Source organism: Lepidochelys kempii, chromosome 5 (genome assembly GCF_965140285.1).
Source record: "Lepidochelys kempii isolate rLepKem1 chromosome 5, rLepKem1.hap1, whole genome shotgun sequence".
NCBI lineage: Eukaryota > Metazoa > Chordata > Testudines > Cheloniidae > Lepidochelys > Lepidochelys kempii.
This window is the reverse complement of record NC_136384.1, coordinates 109882340-109895971: the sequence shown is the minus strand read 5'-3', so window position 1 is coordinate 109895971 and position 13632 is coordinate 109882340. Positions and strand designations below refer to the sequence as shown.

Below are 13632 nucleotides of genomic sequence, written 5' to 3'. Positions count from 1 at the left end.
CTGTGTTTCACCAAAGATTGTTCTGATGCTAATACTTAATAGCTTCATGTAAGTAGGTGCCATTTCTCTACTCTCTCTTTCACAAATTAACTGATCTGTCATGCTTTTAAAGATTTAAGTTATTCCATAAAAGAGTGTCTGTTCTATGCGGTAGGTGCTTGTTGACATGTTTACAGTCTTTGTAAATTGAGGATTTTGAACTTCGCTGTTCAAAACAGGTTGTTGAGCAGTTTTGTGCTTTAATTCTGCATAGTATAAGCCAGGGGTGGCCAACCTAAGCCTGAGAAGGAGCCAGAATTTACCAGTGTACGTTGCCAAAGAGCCACAGTAATATGTCAGCAGCCCCCCATCAGTCCCTTCCCTGCCTGTCCCCGTCCCCCCCCCGGGCCCTCAGCTCCTCCCTCCCCATGCCTTCTGCATACCGCAATCAGCTGTTTCACATGTGCAGGAGGCGAGGCGGGAGGCTGAGGATTGAGGGCATAGCATGCTCGGGAGAAAGGGCAGGGGCCTTGAGGAAGGGGTAGAGTTGGGGGCAGGGCAAGGGGTTGAGCAGTGAGCATCCCCCGGCACATTGGAAAGTTAGCATCTGTAGCTTCAGCTCCTGTGCAAAGAGCCACATATTAACCTCTGAAGAGCCACATGCGGCTCCGGAGCCACAGGTTGGCCACCCCTGGTGTAAGCTGTATCCAATTTGATTTTTAGAAGTTCGGCTCTATTGCATGTGTGGAGTAACCAAGAACAGGAAGGTAAAAATGTTTACAGTGCCAAAAATGTGGTAGGCACTTCACACAACACACTGTCAATTTCCTTACCATCTAACTTTAGACAGTGAAGGGTTACAGTAATGAAAATAATATTTTCAGTTAGTTCTGCAAATGCTCTATTTTTTTATTCTTTATACGGGTCGAGTATAACACTAGTTGTATAATACTGTCTATTATAAAACTTTTGTTCCTGAAAAAAACAAACCTGGGAAATTACATTCCCGACTTTTTAAAAGTGTATTTAAGGTTGTATTAAGTCAGGCCCTCAAAAGTTATATCGCATAATTAAGGTTGTCTGTGCGAGTGTCTCTTCTTAGGGTATTTCTCCAATGCGCGCCAAAAAAAAAAGTATATTCTTAACTCAGGTTATAATAGCAGTGAAGACATGGCAACTCTGCTTTTAACTCCGGCTTTAACTTGAACTGTTAACAACTTGGCTTTTAACGTAGTTTGTGTCATCTTTGCTATTTTAATCCAAGTTATCTAACTCATGTAGCTAATTGAAGTTGAGAACACGTTTTATCTGCAATATAGATAGAGTCTTTGAGTGCGCGATTTTGTGGTACAGCTGTAAAACTACTTAAATAAGGGCTTAAACCTGAAAGAGCATTACTGCACAAGCAGGGAGCTTCAGTCATGAGTGCTTATGACTAGCTCTGTTTTCCTCTGCTCCTTATTATTCCTTGTCTCTATCAGTGTTTTTAAAAGGCACTTCCCTGTCTCTTCAAAGGGGCAGATCGCAAACTGGGTCAGGAGCAAAAAACTGTAGCAGCAGTGTCTTTACATCTGTGAGGCTATGTAGCCCAATAGATTGAAGGATGCTCTGTCATTTCTGAGGTTGTTAGTTTGTCTTCAGTAATATGCCTTTGTGTATTGTGACCAGAGAAGCCCTCCAAAAGAGGAAGACAGAAAAAAGGAGGACTGAGAACAGAGCTTTCTTCCAAAGTTTAAGCCTTCCAAATCAACCTAAAAAACCTCACATCAGACAGATGGGCTCACAAAAGCATGAGGGTCTTTTCATAAGTTTTCAAGTTCCCCTATCATCTTCCATCCTGTCACCCATGCTTCCTCTGAACCAGTTTAAAAAAAGAAAAGAAAAGCACTGAAGGATAGCATTGCCAGTCTTAGTTCACCAGAAAACATTGCTCCTTTTTCCTGAGAAATTCTTTTTTAGATCTTCATTCAAGAGTCTTCTTGGTATGAAAGAGAACAGACTAGTTTGTGCCAGTGCCGGTTTTGTCTAGGCTGATTAACAGTGTGCAAGGCCCATTTCTTCATGGAGCCCAGGCCTTTCTGATACAGAGATGTCTCAAACAATTTTCCTCAGAATTTTCATTGTCCTACCCATCTCCATGCACCAGTTTGCCTGGACCGCCAATGCTACATACACTTTGCAACATTGCATTACCAGTTCCTAGTAGTACTGTTTGCTTCTCTCATGATCCTCATTTTCTCACAACTCTTCTGGTAACTCTGAAGACCCACCTACAACAGGTGACTTGTTGGTACCCATCTGAGATATAACCTGTCAATATGTAAAGATACTTCCCACTGCTCGAGTTCCACAGCTGCCTCATCTATTTTCAGAGGAGCTCCTTAGTACCTCCACAGGATGTGTTCTCCCTCTGGGTATTCTATTAGACATTCATGATTCTAGTTGCCCAGGGAAAGGTTTCACAATTTCTTTTTCTGATTGGGACTGCTCTAGTGGTTCCATTCACTTTGTATGACTGTGACCAGAAGTAGAAACTTTTCTATGGTGGGGATGCACTTCTCTCCAAATTTTCCTGTTTAGTAATGGACTTTCCAGAATCAGGAAGCAGATTATCTTCTGTATCACCTGAAAAAACTCAGATAGGCCCCATTTAGGTCAGGCAAATGGTTGTCCCATGAAGTTAATCACAGCAACTTCCTAGAATTACAAACCCTTAAGAAGGTGGTTCTAACTTTCTCTTCTTAAGACTCCCTCTGGATTTAGCTGCTGTTTACTTGAAAAGCAACAATTGGATTTCTGTGGCATACTGACACTTCAGGCTGGAACAAAAAAGTAAAGTTAAAAATCCTGAATAAAGTAAGGGAAGCTCTCTTGCTACTGGAGCGGGAAGTTTTGTAGATTACCTACTGTATGCTTTCAGTAGTGTCTACTGGGTGCTTTCCAAGCCCTCATTAGGTGCAGTCCCTTATGTAAGGAGCTTGCAACATAAGTGGTTTTAATCATTAGATGCTTTATGTTTAAGCAGAAAATCAGCCTTTGTATCCAATGATTAAACACATGGTGATTGGACTCATAAGAATAAAAACTAAATCATTGAGTCCAAAAGTAGTTAACAGAAATGAAGTGGTCTAAACACGGAGAGTGTCTCTGATTCCTGCAGCTGTCTTTGGAGCATTCTTGAACCTCTTGGTCTCGGGGGAACTTCTAGTCCAGGAGCCCCTCAAATTCCCAGACCTACAGCACCTGGGGCACTTGGCCTGGAACCTGGGATATTTTGCTTTCTAGAGAATGAATAGACTTATTACTCATATTTTGAAACTGTCCATAAATCCATTCTGAGAACGTGGTACTCTTGATGCATTTGAAAGAACAAAAATGCAATTGTTTCTGACAGCCAGAGCTATATAACCTGGAGTTTCTTCTAGACGGGGCTCTTGATTGGATATGAGTCCTACCTTCCTGAAAGTCCAAGTCTCACTGTTTAGCAGCTTTGTGGTATATTCCTTTCACTTCTAGCCTCACACTTCCTAATCCTTTAAACCTGCATCTCTTCAGAGATAACATCTGGAGTCTATTTGTATTTGATGTTTCAAATAATCGCTGAACTTGTTTTTTTAATATATGGTGGAGTCTTCCCCATATTTCCTGTTAAAATGTTTTTCTATTAGTAGTTACATCAGTGAGGAGCGTTAATAAATTTGAAGGCCTTATTCATCTGGAATCCTTACATGCAACTTTTTCCAGATGTGATTCTTAGGCCTTCTCCAAAATTTTCTCTCTCCCAAAATTATGGTTTAAATTTGAACCAATTTATTTAAACATAAGAATGGCTAAACTGAGTCAGACAAATAGTCCATCTAGCCCAATGTCTTCTGATAGTGAGGAATGAACAGAACAAGGCAATTATTGAGTTACCCATCTCCTATCATCCAGTGCTAGCTTCTGGAGGTCAGTTGTTTATGGACACCCAGAGCATAAGGTTGCATCTCTGACCATCTTGGCTAATAGCAATTAATGTACCTATCCTCCATGAATGTATCAAATTCTTTTTAAAACCCAGTTATACTTCTGGCTTTCACAACATCCCCTGGCAACAAGTTCTACACGTTGTGCATTGTGTGAAGAAGTACTTCCTTATGTTTTTTTAAACCTGCTGCCTATTAGTTTCATTAGGTGACCTGCTGTTCTGGTGTTGTGTTGTGGTGTTCGTCTTCCTTGTATTTTAAGCCCTTCCATGCAAGGAGATAGGTTGCAAACTTAGATATAGTCATGACTGACCATTGTTTTACACAAAACTAATCTTTGAAGAAAATCAGGTACAATTTTAAGATTAGGTGGTTGACCTAAGAAGGTTACAATGCGTCCCTATCCACTATTTCCAGATGGATACATTGAGGAATTTCTCAGCTCTATAAATTGTTCATCAGAGATTTCCTTCCTTCTGTGAGGGCTCACTTAGTCAGGCATGTGGCCTTTAGAACGAACAAACAACTCTTATTTGAGGTTGTTCTTCCTCTTGGTTCTGTTTTCTTGCTATTTTAAGTTTCCTTCCTATTTGTGGAGATTTGTTTTACAACTGATTACATCCTAGCTGTAAATGGATTATAGAGCACCAGGTTTCCACAAAGGAGAAAAGTAAAATCTACCTACCTATCTGTAACTTTCTTCCTCTGAAATGGACTCCTTGTGCTCCCTGAGACTCCATCCAGGGCATCTTAACTTGCATTAAGTTCCAGCTGGAGGGGGTATTCCCTTTGTCTTTTTTATCTTTATGGGGCATTTGCGCAGAGAGAGATGGAGAAATCCTGGGTTTCCCTTATATTAGGATCTTCCTTTGCCATAAATCTTTATTTTCATTTGTTTTATATAATTAATAAGTAGATAGATTCACCATATCAAGGCAGGATACATTGATGTTTATTAATCCAAATTTATAGATTATCTTCTCAATTTGGGCTGTTGGGGAACTAGGGAGGCATTTAAGGGAGAATTAATTACAGAGTTGTAATGGATCACAGAGCACTGGGTACCCACTTCAGAGAAGAATAAGAGGTAAAGTTCAGATACCTACCCATAATTTTTTCTTCTGAGTTCCAAAAGCAGTCTTTAACTGTAAAAGAATGTATATTGTAAATAATCTTTCAAAGACTTAATTTTTACAGATTGAGCCTAGTTTCTTTTTCCAGAACAGTTCAGTTGCTCTGAAATTATCTGAGCATGTGTGATACAGTGGCTAATGTTCTGTGTGTGTGCATACATGTGTAGCTTTTGTTTAAATCTGAAAATGGTTGTTGCGTGGTCTGGTAACTATTTTAAGTGTAGCCTCAATTGTTAAAACTTATAATAAAGTGTTTTCACATGATACCCAGTTTGTGCATGTGTGTCATAGTTGAAATAACATTAACAGTTTCTGCATTTGTAGCTTCTTTGAGTGGCGGGTATATATTATGTCTGCACAGAAACGAGGGCTGGTCTACACGGAAGCTGTAAGTTGATGTAGGTTAGCTACTTAAGTTATGTTGACTTCATTTACATAACTTAGGTCGATTTACAGCGGTGTTTACACTGTGCTGTGTCAGTTTACCTTCTGCTTCTTGGGGAGGGGGAGTAGAGCCCTCGACCAGAGAGTGTTCAGCTATTGACTTAGCTTGTCTTCACCAGACCCGCTAAATGGACACCCCTGCATCGATCGCAGCAGTGTCAATTTAGCCATAACTATAAACAAGCCCTGAGACGGAGTTGGAAGAACAGGGGTGAAGGGAGATTATCATTTTTAATTATATGAATTGTATCCTTTAAAACAGTCTGAAAAACAAGCAGAATCTGAGGAGGCAGCAGTAGCAGTGGCAACAGCTACAACAGTGGCAGCAGCAACAACTGCAGTAGTTGTGGCTCCTAAAGTAAGCCCTAAAAGAGGAAGACCAGCAGGTAACTTCACCATGAGTCTGACTTAATTTTTTTCTCATTTAATTTTTTTAAATGGAGAATGAAAGAATTTACTTCTCTAGACACCAAGTATTACAACGCATTTGCTCTCTAAGGCTATGTCTACACTAGAGCATACAGCTGTACCAGTGCAGCTGCACCGCTGTAAGATCTCTCATGTATCCACTCTAGGCTCAAAGGAGAGTGCTCTCCCGTTGACATAAGTAATCCACCCCCAAAGAGCAGAGTGATAAACTGTGTTGGCGGGAGAAGCTCTCCATTCGACATAGCACTGTGCACACTACCGCTTATGCTAGCATAATTTATGTCACTTGGGGCGGGGGGAAGAGGTTGAAATATTCACGCCACTGAGCAACGTAAGTGTTAATGTAGACCTAGCCTAATGCTAAAGGTGACCTCAAAGTATAAAACAGCTTAGTTGTAGGGTTGTGTGCTGAATGTCCCAAATATCAAACTGTGACGTGGTCAGCATGTAAGAGTTTCAACTATTAAACTTTCTGACATGTCCTCTGAATTAATATTTTTATTATATTGTGATACAAATATCACCCTCACCATGCTGTTGATGTCATAACTATTGCAGGACCCTGCTTGTCTATAGAGTATATGGTAAGAGCTAGTTATTGCCATGTGGCATAGCGCTACAAAGATTTATATGTTATCACGAAGATTATAAACCTGATACTTTAAAAACCTGTTGCAAAAACATACTTATGAGCTAGTTAAAAAAAATAAGATTGGGGATCTGTGTTCAGTTGTGAGAGTACTAGCATAAGGTATACTGAGGTGCCACTTGGAGCAGGATCTGGTGTCTCTATGACTCCAGAAGAAGACGTGTAACAAACTAAATATCTACCTGGAATGATTTGCCATCAGTGCAATAGTACAATTGTTTCATATCATGCGCCACTCTGAGGATAAATATACTAAAGATTGTGAAGTGCTTTAATAGCTACTTATGAAAAATGCTATATAAGAGATAGGTATTATTATAGAGGACAGCAAGCAAATGTTTCTAATGTTATTACTGCAGATTCTTTAATATGCCTATTCATAGAATATCAGGGTTGAAAGGGACCTCAGGATGTCATCTAGTCCAACCCCCTGCTCAGTGCAGGACCAATCCCCAATTTTTGCCCCAGATCCCTAAATGACCCCCTCAAGGATTGAACTCACAACCCTGGGTTTAGAAGGCCAATGCTCAAACCACTGATGCTATTAATCAAAGCATGTATATTTGTGGCTGCTAGATATATTTCACCTTTCATTAAAGTTCACCGGGCTTTATTATGCTTGGAAAAAGGAACACTTGTATTATATCTTAAATGTTATAAATTACCAAACTGAAAAAAAATACATAAAACAGTATGAATGAATACTTAGGACTTGTCAGTTGCCATCAGTAAAGATACATTTATATTTATAGTAAAGGTTTTCAGAGACAAAACTGAAACAAACCAAAGATGGGGAATCAAAAATAAAGGTTAGGAGATAAGGAAGAGTGATGTGCAAAAGCATCTCAGACATAGTAGGGCGCTGCATGTGTAATTCTGTTCTGTATAGGTTGTTATAGCACACTCATAATCATAGTGTCTGAGCATCTTTGAGTAGTGAATTAAGGCAGCGTGACTAATTATCTGTCATGAATGTGGTCTCTCATTTTCTCTCCCAAAGGAGAAGTAGATGAAATGAAGTGTTTGGTTTTTATTTTGAATTTTTTTTTATAATGTGCACGCACACACAGATTGCTATATGTTAGGGAAAGCAAAGTCAAGCAAATGTGCCTTGTACTAAGATCAGAAGTTGTTGAAATTTGTGATGGTCCTTTGTTCCTATGGGAGTTCATTCTGTGGTGTTGGGCAAGCCCTTGAGAAAGCTCTGTCTCCTTCACAGACAAGCTTTATCTTTTCATTATGTAGGTGGTAATTTCTTTGTGCAGCTTTGATAAGAATGTTCCTGGAATAAAGCATTCATTTCTGGACACCTGAACACAAGAAAACCTGTAGGGAGCTCAGAGAAGAGTAAGAAAACAATTGAGGGACTGGAGGGATTTTTTTTGAGGAAGATTGAAAGCAGTGAATGTTGTGAAAAGTTGGTAAACAAGTGAAAGGGAGAACAGAACTATATATGAAATGTATGTAATATGAAAAATATTGCCAACAATTCTGCTCTGTTTTTGAAAATAGCAAGATGTAATGTACTGTAGTTTTTAATTTGTGAAAAGTCATAAGTACTGTGTAAATATACGTGTAAGTAAAAGCTCTTTAAAATTCACTGTTTAATACTACTGCATGAGAAAATAGTTTTTTGAGCAATTATGTAAACCATAGTAGCCTGTAGTGTGGACAACAGATAAGTTGCTTCTGATACTCATGTTTTCATAACGCCAGCAGGTGTAAATAAGTTCTGTTTCGGTGTGTTTTTTTTTTTAAATGCAGCCATAGCTTAACTGATCTTAGAGTTTTTTTGGCATGGAAGCTAGGAAGTTTATATTTGACTTCGAATTAATTTTTTTAAGTCATCCGCACAATCTCTCCTAGCAAAACATACAATTTTAGCAACTTAAAATGGATTGTAAAATGTTTAAAACACCCATATAAGAGGAGATATTATCTCTCACGTTTATACACAGAATGTAAGTAATACAAGGAGTGAATATAAAAGCCAGATGGAATTAAATGCACCCTTCTGGCCTTCTTTGGGGAACATATCTCTAGGCAATATGCAACACAGCATACCCTGGCATTAGTGTGTCATGTGCATGTATTGTTTAGCAATGCTGTACATTTCCTAGCAACATGCTCAGTGGGGGTAGCAGGCTAGCATCTCCTGCAGATTTAATCTAAAGTGGTACTGTGCACAATATTTTCATCTTACACTACTTAGGATAGAAGTGCCAAAGAGGTAGAGAAATTGTTTAGCATATTATAAACATATGGTGAAATTAAGAAAACTGTGCGCTGTATAGCTCTGGGTGGATAATGGAGTTTCCTGACAGTGATCAGTACAGTATGAAATAGTCTCCCAAGTGAAGTTTTGAAAATTCCATAATACAGACATTTTGCACTACTTTGCTATTATAAAAATTCATTCTCTGTAACTTAAACATATGTGAGTGCCAAAGTCTCCACAATTGCACAAGACATATCTATAGCTGTATAATTATAGTCACACACATTGTGAATTGATATTCGCATTAAATGTATGACTGACGGCTCTGGCAATAGCCATGCATAACAAGTACATGTTGTGTAAGCCTCCCGTATTACTTTACCAACCCACCTTATCTGTTGTTTACAACATCCTGATGGTTCTATAGCAGTTAGCCCTGCTGATAGCCTATAATGAGGAAAATCATCTTCTATACTGCAGGATAAGACCACCACACCCATTTCATTTATTAACCTAATCTCTGAAAAGGCCACAGGTCAGCATATCAATCCCATTCAATATCCAGCCCTCTGCTGTTGTTTTATCAGTTGATGTTGCTATGAGAATAGTCTATTTTAAATAAGAAACAGGTAGAAGCTGTAGACTAACCTGATCTTTCTGTGAACATTAGCTACAGAAGCTAAGGTTCCAAAACCAAGAGGACGACCCAAATTGGTGAAACCACCTTGTCCTTCAGAAAGTGACATGTGAGTTGGATTTTAATATATAATCTCTTTACATATTGTAAATCAAATGGCTGTTTTCAATAAACTAGCATAACTGTGTCACTGAGTGCCTGAGCACTGTTTTCCGTGGGGTACTTGGTATAGGTGGTTGCTTGCTTTGGTAGATGAAGCAGTTACTAAAGACTTAAATCAGCTGTAAGAATGACAAGGTAGCTCAGACTCAGGCATGATAGAAATCTTTTTCTCCCTAATTTGAAAAATTTCTTCAAAGAGCCTTATTTTCTGTTAAGTTTGTCTGTACATTTATATCTTAATACCAGATATTCATTTTTGTGATGAAGAAACAGGGAGGATCATGCAAAAAACCTGTACTAGCCTTTTACAGCTGCTTTATTGAGGTTTGTAATAAAACCCCCAGAATCCCACAAGTGAACACCATGGAATCGAAGTGCTGTTTGAAATGTGATAGTGCTATGTACACGTCCCTTTCACCCTATATTAGGGTCATGCTAGCTCTTAACCATCCTAATAATTGAAGGAATAGTCAACTATTTGTATATTCTAAACTTACGTAGCTGTCTTTAGAAGGTTTATAGGACATATGTGCATCTACATTAGATATGTGCCTTAAATAAATGTCTTGGTGTAATTGATTAAAAAGGTTAGCATTTACTGCAAACATACATGTGCTTAGCATTGCATCCGATGAAGTGAGCTGTAGCTCACGAAAGCTTATGCTCAAATAAATTTGTTAGTCTCTAAGGTGCCACAAGTACTCCTTTTCTTTTAGCATTAAGTATGTAAGCCAGTCCATTGAAGTAATTGGTACTGCTTGCATGTTTAAAGCTAATCATGGGAGCAAGGGTTTGCAGGATTGGGGTCTAAGTCAGTTAAACTGAGAAGAGGGAGTTTACATCTCCTGAGCCCTAAACTTACAAATACTTAAGCACATGTTTTAACTTTATGCACGTGAATAGTCTCACTGACTCCTTGCACTAACTCCAGTAGGTCTACATGTATGCATACTATTAAGCACATGCATAAGTGTTTGCTGGGCCCAAGTACTGAACATTACTATTATTTGTCTCTGTAAATTCAGAAACAGGGGATAAACCCAAACCCTTTTGATTACGAAGATATCCTTTAGAAAGTGGGAATTGACATATTTTTTTGTAAAGATGAACTATGAAGTGATGAAGCACTCTTTCTAATAAAGCCATTTATGTAAACATTCATTTCTCCTTTGGCTATTGAGAGTACTTGGCTCCATTTAACACTCAGTATAGATAAGGATTACAAAGCCTAAGCATGGACTCTGACTAAAAGACAACTAATTTTTATTGCATTTTAGTGTTCATGAGGAGGATAAGACCAAGAAAAAAGTACCAGAAGAAAAACAACCAAAAAAACAGCTGAAAAAAGATGAGGAGAATCAGAAGGAAGAAGACAAACCAAGGAAAGATATTGAGAAAAAGGAAGGAAAAAGAGAGACCGAACCAAAAAGAAAAAGTACCACTAAAGTGGGTTCTACATCAGCCTCTGATTCTGAAGAGGATGGAGAAGAGCAGGAAGGTGATAAGGTAAGGTATATGTTTCTTTGATTAGTTTATATCTTGGCTATTGATTTATTTAATCTTCTAAACTGGGGGAAACATCCACTGAAAACAATGGTTTAGTGAAGATATGCCCTGAAGCTAATTCCAGGTCTTCAATCCTGGGCATTAACAGTTGCAGCTAAGTGTTCTGACTCCCATACAGAGACATGGTATGGAATGAGAAGTTGCAGAACTCTCTTCCAAAAGGCCATTTCAGTAATCCTTGGCATTAACTAATTTTTTTAAGTGGCTTTAATTTAAATCTACCCTTGGGCAAGTAGCATCTTTTAATATGAAAAAATTCCATTTAGGCAAGTGTAATAGAACCTTGAATGCATGGGGATTTTTCTATAATTGCTTTTTGAGAGCATACGAAGGGTATTGTGAGATGTATTTTGAAAGGAAAAAAAAGCTAGAATGCTCTGATCCTTTCAGACTCGATTCCTTGTATGGATTTTGTGGCTCTTTTTTTTTTTTTTTTTTTTTTCCCTGTATGTGGGATAACAGATGATTTGCTCCATCTGAGAGAAGAAAATGAGCACCAGATGTAGTGATGTAGTTCTGAAATTTTAACTGCTGACGTTTTTTTTGATTTGTAGTAATCTAAGTATTCCTCTCTTCCCACCCAATCTCTAAACTCTGTTAAATGAAACAGAAGAAAAAAGGAGGAAGAAACTTTCAGGGTGCTCATAGGAGGAACATGCTAAAAGGCCAACATGAGCGAGATGTTGGAGAAAGAAAACGCAAGCAAGAAGAGCCGATAGAATCTGAGCCGTGAGTATATTCTTTAATATGTAGTGGTTGTGCAAGCTGATAGTAGTGGCTGAGGATAACATAAAGAGAAAAAATCTGAAGAAAAATTCCTTTAGCGATCAGTCTGAAATATCTGGTGGTGGTTTCCCTTTTTCTAGTGATATTTTTTTCTAACTTCTATGTAAATTGAGGATATGTTACTATAAATTAATATAAGGGATCAATATAATTTGGGGGACGGTGGGAGAAAATTGGACTTCAGAGAATATAAAAAGTATTGTCAATCTTGCAGTATCTTAGCCTTCCCAATATCAGGGTAGAGTCAGCAGGTTCTGTCTAGAATTATCGTGACTATGAATGCTTCCTGTATTCAAGCTTACCTTTATGAAGAAAGAGAACTTAACTCTGATCCATGTACCATGTCTTAAATCTTGAATATATGAGGCTGAAAGAGTGCTAGGGCTCATTAAATCCATGGCTGTGGAATTCTGATCAGGTTATGGAATGCAATAGGGTTCCCTGGAAAACATTTCCTTCTCTGTCTGGCAGCTGGAGCCCACACCGTCAGACAGAACAAGGAAAAGGTTCTGGCTTATGCTACTCTGGCTCTGCAAAGCCAGTTGAGTGATTTCAAGAGCAATCTGCACTCAGAAGAGAAACTATCACAAAAGAACCAAGCATCAGCATGGAGAGAAGATGCTGCCAGAAACTTGGGGGTTGGAGGGGGGGGCACACTGGGAAGAAATCTCTGTCCTGTTCTGGAGAGCAATTCCAGGAATGGGTGAAGAAGGAATCACCAGGAGATCATGATGTCCCCATCCCCACAGTTGGTGGGAGGGAGGAAGAAAGGGAGAACAAGGTAACAAAACTCTGGGAGAAAATGACATGAGAAAACCGTCCCTCCCTCTCCACATAATGACAAAGTCTAACACGTACCAGTTCCCCTCTAACCTTTCCATGCCTAGTAACAAGAACCCAGACTCTATCTTTCTGTCCTCCTCAACCACCCTTTCTTGGCGGCCTAAATTCATTCCCTTTCGCTAGCTGCCAAATTGCAAGCATCTCCAGCTCCCAAAGATATTAAACTCTGCCCCTACCATTCCTCAACAACTAGTCTGAATGTATTGTTAATGCTTGATTCTGTGCTACACTTTTAATTCTGCAACTAATTGTAATGTATTGATTTGGTTATTCATTTTAATATTAATGAAATAAACTCATTTTAAATATCTTTCAAGTTTACTTTCATGCTTCTGAAGAGCTAGAAACGGTTGCATTTAAATTATTATAGGTAGGAGGAGAGCATTTGCTTCAGCCTTGGGATACGTATGTCATGGAATATGCAGGCCTTTATTATAGCTAGTGACTCATGTTAACACTAAACCCAGAACCAAAAAATATTTAAAATGTGCTCTTTACTTCTGCAGTATCTTCTGCCTGCACATTGATACAGAAGGAAGTCTGTTATTCCTCACAGACCTAATAGTCTAAACAGATGGAACAGTCTTGCTTATGCATCTTAAATTTGGTCTATTATGCCTCTGTATTATTCCTTTATATTTAAAACTGTATTTTGTTCTGGGCTGCCAGTGTCATGAAAGATGCACTATGAAATTTGTTTTGTGTTCCTGTAAATCTGTGAACCTGTAATTGGTTAGAATGAGAGGAATATCCAGGATATGCTTAAGGACTGATATTATTTTTAAATGGATTTTTTTGGTTAGTTTTTGATATCTGTTGTC

At 38.6% G+C, this 13632-nt stretch overlaps 1 protein-coding gene across 10 annotated transcripts in view; it reads left to right on the top strand.

Moving 5' to 3' along the window:
* Positions 1–13632, top strand: part of PSIP1 (PC4 and SRSF1 interacting protein 1) — a 65601-nt gene that overhangs the window by 29510 nt on the left and 22459 nt on the right. For 9 of the 10 annotated variants that reach the window (XM_073345460.2, XM_073345455.2, XM_073345457.2 and 6 more), the window contains 4 exons: positions 5784–5907; positions 9488–9563; positions 10894–11122; positions 11793–11911. In XM_073345460.2, coding sequence (XP_073201561.2) covers positions 5784–5907; positions 9488–9563; positions 10894–11122; positions 11793–11911 — 548 coding nt within the window. Of the gene's footprint in view, positions 1–5783; positions 5908–9487; positions 9564–10893; positions 11123–11792; positions 11912–12439; positions 13122–13632 lie in introns of those variants that run through there. The other variant, XM_073345459.2, reaches the window with a different exon arrangement.